Source organism: Aquarana catesbeiana, linkage group LG08 (genome assembly GCF_042186555.1).
Source record: "Aquarana catesbeiana isolate 2022-GZ linkage group LG08, ASM4218655v1, whole genome shotgun sequence".
Classification (NCBI taxonomy): domain Eukaryota; kingdom Metazoa; phylum Chordata; class Amphibia; order Anura; family Ranidae; genus Aquarana; species Aquarana catesbeiana.
The window spans coordinates 196,660,426-196,673,104 of record NC_133331.1 but is presented as its reverse complement, the minus strand read 5'-3'; the positions used below and the strand labels follow the sequence as shown (position 1 = coordinate 196,673,104).

The window sequence follows — 12,679 nt, the reverse complement described above, 5'->3', positions numbered from 1 at the left end:
GTTTAAAATATCCTAACTCAAAATAATAAAAATAAAATTGACTCTTATTGATTTTCTCTTGAAATTTCTAATTTGCGAGTTTTCAAGTACCTGTAAATCACGTTTACTTTTTTTTTTTTTAAAGGCCGGTGTGGACCATAAAATTGATGTTAAAGTGCAGTCTGAAGAGCAAACATTGGGTAATTATTTTACTACTGTGACTAAATGGTAATAATGTTCTACCAAATATTTTTATTGTGCTACATTAGTAAATCAAGCAGAATATTTCTTCAATAAGACAAGTAAAGTTATTATATCTGAAAAGCTTCACAGAGAATTACTGATAACTAGTTTTTGTTTAAATTATAGCTAAACAGGAAACAAAAGTAAGGAAGTAGGTAGCTAAACATTAATAATTACTCACTGGGGTATTGGGGGTGTAATATTATATGTGTGAGACTATTCTTGAAGCATTGGCACATCTGTATTACATACATTTTTCAGATATCAGGTAGACTGGTATTTGAAAATGTAGGTTTCCTATGGTTTTAACAAGTATTTTGTAAGGGTATATTCATTTAGAACGACCTCTACCATTCCATTCAAAAGGTATGTTGGCATTTTTGTTAGAATTGATGTAGAGAAGGATCTTGTAGGATCCAAATCAAAAGTATTGTTTTTTGGCTGACCCCTAATAGGGTAAGAGTTTGGTGGCCAGAGCATTTAGAGAATCCTTGGTCGTCCTGTCCAACTAACCCTAATACTGCCTACTCAGGGGTGAAATGGAAATTAAATGGTATTGTTTTATTGAAGCAAAGTATGTGATGCTTCCAGGTATGGGGGTGCAAGTGACCTTCTCCCGCTTGCTCGGGCCTAGTGGCCAGTTGCTAGGCCCCAGCATTGTCACATGACAGAGGGGGTGATGTTACTGTGTCCTTTGAGCTTCAACACCAGCCAACAAAAACTATTTTTGTAGTAGCTGCAACAGGGTTATCAGACATTGGCTCTGTCACTTTGCCCTGGCTGCGTTATCCTTAGGCCTCTTTCACACTGGGGCGGCAGCAGTAAAGCGCCGCTATTGTTAGCGGCGCTTTACCGTCGGTATTTGCCCGCTAGCGGGGGGTTTTTACCCCCCCCGCTAGTGGTCGAGAAAGGGTTAAAAACCACCGCAAAGTGCCTCTGCAGAGGCGCTTTGCCGGCGGTATAGCCGCGCTGTCCCATTGATTTCAATGGGCAGGAGCGGTGAAGTATACACTGCTCCTTCACCGCACCGAAGATGCTGCTAGCAGGACTTTTTTTCCCGTCCTGCTAGCGCACCGCTCCAGTGTGAAAGCCCTCGGGGGTTTCACACTGAAGAGACAGCAGCGGCTGTTTCGGGTCGGTTTGCAGGCGCTGTTATTAGCGCAATAGCGCCTGACAACCGCCCCAGTGTGAAAGAGGCCTTAAAGTGATACTAAACAAACGCTGTTAAATTTACATTCTCCCTTCTCTTTCTTTATGTGGATGATGGCACTGCAATTATTTTAATAAAACAAACATCTAAGTACCTTTTGACTAATCGATAAACAGCTGTCACATGACCCAGCTCTTTCCCAGCCTGTTTGTAGGAAAACAGTGGCAGGAGGAACTTCTAGTGCTCTGCTGCTGGTCACATATTCAAAATAAAAAAACAGCCTTTGGGATACAGAGTAAAATAAATAATCAATAAGCTGTTTTAAATTGTCATACAAGTATACATTTGAAATTAAATGATTATTATTTTTTGGCAATAACATGGCATGGGAAAATTTCTGCCAATCACAGGCTGTGTCATGCCCCTCCAGCCTGTTGTCTTTGACTAAGAGGGAGGCAAAGCCTCCATCAATCAAGTTGTAATATCCCACCCCCATTGTGCTTAGCTGTTTAGCGGGCATGGAGGAGGAAGGAGGGAGTGGGATGTCATTTACCACTGTGTATACTTCCACATGTGTGACTTAGAAGTCACATAGGCTGCTCAGATGTTTATAGGGAGCAAATGCTCAGTGTAGAAGATACACTGAAAACTGAGCTTTGCACTAGCTGCGAACACTGCTCTGCAAAACCTTCAACTGCAGTGGGGACATGGACAAAAAGGGGAAACATTTTTCAGTTAAGGTGCATCTATCATGAGAGTGATAGCTGTGTTGCCATTGCTGCCTTTCATCTGAAAATGATAGCTGCCCAGCTGTGTCTAGTTTTAACCTTTCTGTATCAAATCCTAGTATTAAACTAAGCAAATGAAAATTGGAGAAAATTAGAAATTCCTTACTATTTCTTATTATTATTTCTTTTTATTCTCAACTTTTTCTGGGTCAATGCCTAGAAAGCATTAAGGCCAAAACATCAATAGAACAGCCAGGAAACACATTTTCTGGAGGAAAGGTCATCCCCCATATTTCTCACCTAACAAGGTGCACTTTATCACATATTCAGCAAGGTCATCTAAAATTTTACGGCAGCTGCAGTAAAATCTGGAATGTATAGTGATTGTCCCACATATGATTAATGAGAATGTTGTGCGTTATAAAACTCTTCATTATCGTTTCACGAATACCTCGTTATTCAAAAATTGCCGGTGTGAGTAAGATCCTATAATGTCAGATCCTATAATGTCAAACAAGTTTGTCTAGTTAAAATAAATCAGATAATTTAGTAAAAGGAGTGTTTAAAGGTTTCAGTGCGTTAAAATGTTATATTTTTGTTGGTATAGATGACCTACTCTCTACTGGACAAGCTGGTACATTTGACTTAATTTCCATAAATATGGCTCATCAACAGAATTGCAGAAAATGCTATGAAAAATGTCTGCGTCTCTTGAGGATTGGAGGAATACTAGCCATAGATGGGGTATGTTAAAGTACTGATGCTGTAATTAATTAGTAAGAGTGTTAATCCCAGAAGATGGTGGAAGTTCAACTTTAATGCAACAGAAACAATATCACTGTTTTTAGGGTTATCATTCATCCAGTCTTGAAGCGGTCAGCTTTGTTAGAAAAGCACCAGACAAGCACATTTAGGCTCACTTCAGTTCACTGAAGCAAAAACTTAAAAATTAGGTACAAATTAAGTTTAAATTCCCACTCTGAATGTTTTATGAAAAATCAAATGTAACTTTCCCAGATTTGTTATTGAAATATATGTGAAGTGTGAGAGAGGCACGAAGATGCCTCAGCCACTATGAAATCAGATCCACACCTTTCCATTGCTTTTCAGATGTCTATTTGCATTGTACTCAGTTTTTGTTATAGAGTTGGCAAAAGCAGTCAATAGGTAAACAGAATGTTGTGAATGCATACCTTTGTAGGTTCACACAGTCTCAGGACAGGTTTGTCTAGTGCCCAGGGCAAGGATGCGGAGCTGTGCCCCCTCCCCCATTGTTAATGCATTCCTTTTAGAATGGGTTTACTGCCCTGTGTCCATTCTCTGTCCTCTTGCTCTGCTGTGCCCAGGGCAGCTTTCCCTCCTGCCCACCCCTTGTCCCGTCCCTGGGTTCAAAACCAGCTGTAGGTCAAGGATTGTGGTCTACCACTTTGACAGGGAGGAAAGATTCATGAGTGTATGAGGGAGGGCTTTGACCCCCACGGATGAGGGCGAAGCTGTAGCTTAATTGGTAATGTAAAAGATAGTGTTGGCGAGGAAACAGCTCCAGGTGTTTAATCTGCCAGTTTGATGGTAGGAGGGCCTTCGGGCCACAAGTAAGATTGTGGCAAGGATTGGTGTCATGGTAGCTGCAGTTGAGGGCCTTGCCATTATCTTTTGCTACGGGGTGAGTTTAAAACTATATAAAGTCTTAGCCAACTTTAGGGACTCCCGCATCTATGTCCCCCATACGATGTATTCCACTGAGGGTGCAGGTCAGACTAGAAGTCCACCCTGAGTGCCGGTTCACACAGGGGTGACTTGTCAGGCGACCTAGCCGCCTGACAAGTCGCCTCCCGTTCTGTACAATGGAACCGTTCTAATCGGAGCGACGCAAGTCGCTCCGACTTAGAAGAAAGGTTCCTGTACTACTTTGGGGGCGACTTGCATAGACTTCTATACAGAAGTCGTTTTGCAAGTCGCCGTGGAAGTTGTGTGCAGGTCGCCTCGGTGAGGCGACCTGCAAGTCGTGCCGCCCCTGTGTGAACCGGGGCTGACTCCATCTAATCCGCAGAACAAGCAGAGAAAAATCTCAGCTACAGCACACCATACAAGCCCAGCATATAATAGGTGATGATAGCCTAACCCCATCCAGGCCACGCCCTCCAACATGTTTTGCCCCACCCTTGGGGCTTAGTCATGGAGGTAAGGAAAATATTGGGTTTTTTTTCAAAAATGTCTGTCTTTTTTCATTTATATAGCAAAAAAACAAAAAGACTAGTGGTGATTAAACACTGCAAAAAGAAAGCTCTTTTTGTGCAAGTGCATGTGTTGCATGAGTGCACAATTGCCAGTTAAACGTGTGCTGAATAGCAAAAAATGGCCTGGTCATGAAGGGGGGTAAAACCTTCCAGAGTTCAGGTGGGTAATCCTGCATGATAACAAAAAAGGTTCCCTTAACTGCCCTCTGCCTCTTCCCAGCTGCACATGTATAAAAGTATTTTGTGTTTTACTGTAGTACAGGAGGGGAGACCCCAGGATGTAGAAGGTTGTGTGGGTTCTCCCCCCTTGGCGGAGAGCCCTAGCCTGGAGTTGAGTCCTGTGGTCCCGGAATCAAAACTAAGGAGAATCTGATGTAATAATCATGAGTACCACAATGCCCCCTCCTCCCACTTTGCTGGATTTTAATAAAGAATTGCCCTTACTTGGGACTGCTTACCATTTATATGGACTGTGATGAAGTTACTATTACTACATCTTGAAATTGTATCGTTATAGTCCATTTCTATGGACTGTTTAAAACTATTTAGGTAAAGAAGTTAGTTGCAAAAAAATAAAACAAAACATTTATATAATTTGTAAATAATATTTTGTATGTTTTCCTTTGGTTGTTATGATTGTTTTATACATAGTCACACTGTCTCTTTAATTTGTAGATTTTTAGTTGGCTGCCTTATCACCTAAAGAAATGGTCGCATCTGTTGCGGTCACTGTTCCACCTGCCTCAGTCAATTTTTAAAGCTATAAGCGGAATTAAACCCAATACCAAACATTGACTACATTGCAGCTTACCAATTCTTGGATATGATAGCTGCATTTGTTTTCTTTTTTAGGCTTTTGTTTCCTTTATTTTCACCTGGTGATCAAGCTAGTAAGTCTGCTGTTTTTCAAAAGATCAAGCTCTCCTGCAGATGTATCAGTTACAGGGATGAGAGAAACCATTTAACACTGCCATTGGTGCTTACGATGAACAGCTATATTTTAAATATGTAAAACCTCTATCCTAAAAGGAACAAAACTGTTTTCTGTAACTGAGTTTGGCTTCAATGTGTTAGCGTATCTAAGTATGCTAGTACATTTAACACTCCCCCCAGACTGGCAATGCTGATGTCCAATGGTGCCCCCTGTGTTCCTTTATTCACAGTGGGGGCACTCTAATACAGGAGGAGTGTTACTGGCCAGATCACCAGGTGAAAACAGAGGGGAAAAGCCAAAAAAAAGAAAACGAATGCAGCCACCATATCTAATCATCAGTAAGCTGTACAATATAACATTTTGGTTTTGGGTTTAATACCGCTTGAAGTTTAGCTAAAAAAACAAAAAAAAAGACTCCCTACAGCTTTAGTCAAATGACTTACCTATAATGAAGAATGTCCCACATCCTTTCAGGCAGCTTGATCCTAGATAAATCTTCACTGCAAGGATGCCTGTCCTCTTCCTGTGTCTGAACTTCTAGTGCTGCAATGGTTAACAGCTTCGGGTCTTCAAGCAGAACAGCAGTACAGATGATCTGGTTCTTTCTCTGATTACACTGCCTGTAACAATACTCAACAATCTGTGAATGGGTGAGATTCTGATAAGACACAGGTTTCTCTCCCCCCATTCATTGATTTTAATCAATGAAAGAATTCCTCTCAATGGAGGAGGAGGAAGTAGGGTCATTTCTGGGTTGGACTATCTGTACTGCTGTTCTTGAAGAGGTGAAGCTGCTACCCACTGCAGTGCCAGAAGTTCAGAGACAAGAAGAGGACAGACATCCCTGCAGTGAAGATTTCTCCAGGATATAATATCTTGCGCAGGGTGGGACATACTTCATTATTGGTAAGTGATCTGACTAAGACTATACGTTTTTTTTTTTTTTTAACTAAACTTTAGCTTTAAAGGATATGCTCACCTTTTAAAAAAAAAATAATAAATGCACATTTATTTGCAGGTAAAAGAAATGTGCATTTACTATCTGTTTTTGTAGGAGCTTGCCAAGCATTGCACCAGCGATCAGCAGATCATGGGTGCAGTGCAGGGCTTCTGCAGACTGTCAGTGTAAGTTGTTTGCTTGTACCTCGTATAGGCAGGAAGTTACACAATGACAGGAAGAATCAATGAACTACCTAGAGCGCTCAACAGCGCCGTGGTAGTTAATTGAGAACAACAAGCCATCAGCCGCAAAGGCTGTTGGTACTTGTAGTTCATTCCTTCATAGAACTCTGTGAATGAATGACAAGGCCATGTGGGTCGAAGCACCGCACGGCCACGCTTTTTTCAAATAGTGGCAGCGGGTGCGGGGAGAAGATTCCCGACCCACTGTCACAGGGAGCTGCTGCAGGAGTAGGAACAAATGTACATGTTCTTCCTAAAAATGGGTGGAACGTGTCACATGTTCCCAAAGGTGAACTTCTCTGTTGAATCAAATTTTGTTGTGCTGGGTGGTGCTGACAGGGTCACTCATGGCTCAAATTTAAGGTCATTCAGTAGGAATCAGCCAAGATTTGAGTGGTCTATGGCCAGCTTAGAAGCAGCTGGTGTTTTTCTTCCCTTTTAGGTATATTGTATACAGGTAACCTGTAAAGCTGCCAAATTCCTACTAGAAGAGAAATGAACACAAGCTGTAACAGGTTTCCCTGATTCCTTAAGCTGTTCACTGAATACTAGAAGAGTAGACCTTTTATATATAGAAACAACCACTTCTTGAGAACTGTTTGCTTTTATACTGTATAAGGACTATTGTTTTGAATGTGTAAAGACACTTAAAGAGAAGTATGATCAAAGTTTTTTTTTCTGGCTATACTTCACTTTTCTTGTAGGTCACAGGAATAGACTTACATTCGTTCTTCTGTGATTCAGAGTAATCTTATAGCGGGCTGTTGACTGCTATCAGCTGACAGGGCAAAGCTGTGCCAGGCTGTGAAGGGGTCCCAACAATATTGTCAGGATCCACCTGACTGCCTAACTGCTGGCTCCACCTGTTTGAACCAGAGCCAGCCATGCCCATCCCCTCCCCAGCCTGGCATTTCAGTGAGAGTCAGAGAGACAGAACGGAGAGCAGTGACTGACAGTCACTGCTCTCGGCTTAGAGCAGACAGAGAACTGAGTGATCAGAAAATCATGTGATCGCTCAGTTCTTGGTCTTAGAGCCGACAGCTGATCCTCAACACTGATGTTGCAGCATGGAGGTAAGTATGAATGTTTTTTTTTTATATTCCATACTTGTCCAGTGCACATCAGTTAAAAGAGAAGTATGGCCAAAGCTTTTCTTTCTGGATTGCAGGAGTGCACATCACAGAGCTGGTCCAGACTCTGGAAAGATCCCGACAATAATGTCAAGATCCACCCAGATGCCTGATTGGCAACTGGCTTAGCCTGTCAGCGCATTGCTGATAGCCTGAGCCAAATGCTATTGTCCCCTTCCCAGCCTGGTGCTTCGGCGCTGGAGGGGCAGGGCAGAGAGAGTTGACTGACAGTCACCAGTCTCTGCTCAGAGAGGACCGAGAATTGAGTGGTCAGCAGTCATGTGATCGCTCAGTTCTCAGTGTTAGATCTGGCAAGGGAGCTCCAGCATCACACCGATACTGCAGCTATATACTGTAGGTGAGTATGTAGGGTTTTTTTGTTATGTAGCCCACACTTCTCCATTTAAACATTGAGATTTACCATGTATATAGACATGAAGAACATAGTCTACATTCTCTAGTTTTTCTAATTTTCTTCCTTACACATTCTGCACTTCATACTGCAAACCCCTGCGCTCACTTGCAACCTGGTCTTCAGGTTTTGCTTGTTATCTAGCCTGCAAATGAGCAGGTTAAATTTTCCCAAGCTCTCCACTCTGCCAATCTGAGACCACAGGCATATTCTAATCTGCATCTCTATTGAATCATACATGTATGGGCAGCTACAAATGCTAAGGTAGGAAGATTGCAAAGAATGGCTTCCAAGAACCTGTGATCCTTCAAAGAAGCACATTAAAAGCCATGATCAGTTTGGCTGCTAGGAATCATGGGAAAACATTGTCACGTTGGCATAGCAGCAGTATTTCTTGCACAGCATTGACCGTTTCCTTATTAATTTTTTTTTCCTACTGGGAAGTTGTCTTTTCAATGAAAGTCTTTTCTACTATTTGGCAGGTCCTGTGCAGTGGAGCTGTACTGAGAATGAGCCCTAAGACTGAGAGTGTACAGGGAATGCATCAGCTGAATGAAGCCATCCTAAGGGACGCTCGTATATTTTTAAGTATGCTACCTCTTGCTGATGGACTGATGTTATGTTTTAAACTTTGATGTAAAGTTTATTTTTTATCACCTCAAACTAGATGCTGTATGTATTTTAATATATTTAAAGTGAAAGTCCATAATGCTGTGCAAGCCATCTACTGTGATCATAATGAGCTTCAACGGCAAGAAGTGGATTTTGCATAATCCTGTGAATAAGCAGTAATATAGCAGCGAAGATCACCAGTAAGTAATATAACCAGCACAATGGGAAATTTCTCAGCAGCTGGTTCAAGGAGGCAAATTTCTTTGAGTTGGGCCTAAATCTCACTTTTCCTATCTCAATAACAGTTACTTCTTAAGGCTCCTTTCACACTAGCCGACCCCAAAGTTGGTGATTTTCAGTAAAACTTTGGAGTCTGACTTTGAAGTGACTTGGATAAGACTTTTACACTCTCTGGCATTGAAGCCATGTCAAAGTTGGATCAAAGTGGTGCAGGCACCTTTTCTTAAGTTGCAGCCAGTGTCCAAGTGTCAATTGGAACGGCTGTTATAGTGATACATGGCATTTTCCTCTGATCCCTCCTGTATTGAATTGTATTGTAACAGTTCTGTCTGTCCTCGTGCTGTAAAGCACTGCGAAAACTGTTGGCACTATATAAATCCTGTATAATAATAATAATTTCACACGTCCTGCAACTTGGGGTCTCACAAGTCAGATCGTAAGTCGCACAAGTGTGAAAGGAGCCTAAGTCTTTGTTGTAATATTGGATACAAATTGCACAACTTATGGAAGTTTACGCTTAGAGCCCTTGCACACTGGGGCGGTTTACAGGCGCTATTGCGCTAATAACAGCGCCTGCAAACCGACCTGAAAGTGCCGCTGCTGTGTATCCAGTGTGAAAGCCCCGAGGGCTTTCACACTGGAGCTATGCGCTGGCAGGACGGTAAAAAAAGTCCTGCCAGCAGCATCTTCGGAGCGGTGAAGGAGCGGAGTGTATACCGCTCCTTTACCGCTCCTGCCCATTGAAATCAATGGGACGGTGCGGCTATACCGCCGGCAAAGCGCCTCTGCAGAGGCGCTTTGCGGTGGTATTTAACCCTTTCTCGGCCGCTAGCGGAGGGTAAAACCACCCCGCTAGCGGGCGAATAACGACGGTAAAACGCCGCTAATAATAGCGGCGTTTTACCGCCGACGCCGCCCCCGCCCCAGTGTGAAAGGGCTCTTACAGTGCCTTGAAAAAGTATTCGTATCTCTTGAAATTTTGCATATTTTGTCATGTTACAACCAAAAACGTAAATGTATTTTATTGGGATTTTATGTAATAGACCAACACAAAGTGGCACATAATTGTGAAGTGGAAGGAAATTGATAAATGTTTTTCAACATTTTTTACAAATAAATATTTGAAAAGTGTGGCGTGCATTTGTATTCAGCCCCCTTTACTCTAATACCTCTAACTAAAATATAGTGGAACCAATTGCCTTCAGAAGTCACCTAATTAGTAAATAGAGTCCACCTGTGTGTAATTTAATCTCAGTATAAATACAGCTGTTCTGTGAAGCCCTCAGAGGTATGTTAGAGAACCTTAGTGAGCAAACAGCATTATGAAGACCAAGGAACACACCAGACAGGTCAGGGATAAAGTTGTGGAGAAGTTTAAAGCAGAAAAATATCCCACGCTTTGAGCATCTCACGGAGCACTGTTTAATCCATCATCCAAAAATGGAAAGAGTATGGCACAACTGCAAACCTACCAAGACATGGCCGTCCACCTAAACTGACAGCAAGGAGAGCATTAATTAGAGAAGCAGCCAAAAGGCCCATGGTAACTCTGGAGGAGCTGCAGAGATCCACAGCTCAGGTGGGAGATTCTGTCCACAGGACAACTATTAGTCCTGCACTCCACAAATCTGGTCTTTATGGAAGAGTGGCAAGAAGAAAGCCATTGTTTAAAGAAAGCCATAAGAAGTCTCATTTGCAGTTTGCGAGAAGCCATGTGGGGGACACAGCAAACATGTGGAAGAAGGTGCTCTGGTCAGATGAGACCAAAATTGAACTTTTTGGTCTAAAAGCAAAACGCTATGTGTGGCGGAAAACTAACACTGCACATCACCCTGAACATACCATTCCCATCGTGAACATGGTAGTGGCAGCATCATGTTGTGAGGATGCTTTTCTTTAGCAGGGACAGGGAAGCTGGTCAGAGTTGATGGGAAGATGGATGGAGCCAAATACAAGGCAATCTTAGAAGAAAACCTGTTAGAGTCTGCAAAAGACTTGAGACTGGGGTGGAGGTTCACCTTCCAGCCGGACAACAACCCTAAACATACAGCCAGAACTACAATGGAATGGTTTAGATCAAAGCATATTCATGTGTTAGAATGGCCCAGTCAAAGTCCAGACCTAAATCCAATTGAGAATCTATGGCAAGACTTGAAAATTGCTGTTCACAGACGCTCTCCATCCAATATGACAGAGGTTGAGCTATTTTGCGAAGAAGAATGGGCAAAAATTTCACTCTGTAGATGTGAAAAGCTGGTAGAGACATCCCCAAAAAGAATTGCAGCAAAAGGTGGTTCTACAAAGAATTGACTCAGGGGGACTGAATTCAAATGCACGCCACACTTTTCACATATTTTATTTGTAAAACATTTTTGAAAACCATTTATAAATTTCCTTCCACTTCACAATTATGTGCCACTTTGTGTTGGTCTATCACATAAAATCCCAATAAAATACGTTTCCACATTTTGTCATGTTACAACCAAAAATGTAAACTTTCAAGGGTAATGAATACTTTTTCAAGGCATTATAAAGCATAACAATTATGTAATATATTGCCACTTACCATTCCTTGGATGTGGTGGCTGCATTCGTTTTTTGTTTTTTTTTCAGGCTAGGAATATTTTTTAGCAAGTACAGAAAATAACTGTTGGTCTTGCCAGAAATGCAGTGCCCTTGTCACTTCCTGTGAGAGAAACTGAAAGCAGAAACAGTTCCACCTGGACTACAACCATGGCTCCCTCCATAGACACAGTGGAGGAGTGAGTCTAGCCAACCAGGAACATGAAATGTGTTATTCACAGGATTATCAGGTAAAAATAAAAGGTAAAAAGCCTGAACAATAAAACAAATTCAGCGACCACCTCTTATTACTGGTAAGCTGCAATATATTTTATTTTAGTTTTTAGATACCACTTTAAGTCTGCTTTAATGCATACACAGATAAGGGATGAAACAATTATGAATAGTCAGTGCTGCTAATGCCCAATTAATATGACCAATTCTGAGGGCATTTCTAAAATGGACCAGAGTTTTGGATTAAGACCTTCATTCGGATTGGAAGATCAGATAATTCACTATTTAGGCACACACTAAGTTCCTGCCAATTGTAACTTGCATGTGTCGTCTACACCTATTGTACTGCAGGGTACAGAATAGGTTTCCATTGTCCTGTCCTTACTTTCATCTTACACGTTATGCTTCATGGAGATCCTGTGGATCAAATGAATGCTCATTTTACATTTACTGACCTCTTGAATTAGCCGGAAATGCATTTTTATTTATTGGAAGACTTTATTATTATGAAAGTAAACTAGACAGCAGATTAAAAACAAATAAAATGAATGCTTTTAACACCAAAATAATAATTTGTTTTCCTTCTTTTCCCTATTTCGGTATTATTAACCACTTCAATTCAGGGCATATTCACCCCCTTCCTGCCCAGGCCAATTTTCAGCTTTCAGCGCTGTAACATTTTGAATGACAATTGCGCGGTCATACAACACTGTACCCAAATGATTATTTTTTCACCACAAATAGAGCTTTCTTTTGGTGGTATTTGATCACCTCTGCGGTTTTTATTTTTTGCGCTTTAAACAAAAAAAAAAGCGCAAATTTTGAAAAAAAATATTTTTTACTTTTTGCTATAATAAATATCCCAAATTTAAAAAAAAAAAAAAAAAAAAAAAGAGTTTACCTCAGTTTAGGCCGATATGTATTCTTCTACATATTTTTGGTAAAAAAAAAAAAAAAAAAAAAAAAAAACCACAATAAGCGTATATTGGTTTGCGCAAAAGTTATAGCGCCTACAAAATAGGTTATTGATTGATTT

General features: G+C 41.3%; 1 protein-coding gene across 1 annotated transcript in view; it reads left to right on the top strand.

Moving 5' to 3' along the window:
• The window catches only part of COMTD1 (catechol-O-methyltransferase domain containing 1), a 32,061-nt gene extending 20,318 nt beyond the window's left edge, over positions 1-11,743 (top strand). Inside the window, exons 5-7 of the mRNA XM_073596780.1 lie at positions 125-179; positions 2,708-2,844; positions 8,478-11,743. Of these exons, the coding sequence (XP_073452881.1) occupies positions 125-179; positions 2,708-2,844; positions 8,478-8,630 (345 nt within the window). The 3' untranslated portion in view covers positions 8,631-11,743. The remainder of the gene's footprint in view (positions 1-124; positions 180-2,707; positions 2,845-8,477) is intronic.
• The last annotated feature ends 936 nt before the right edge of the window (positions 11,744-12,679 follow it).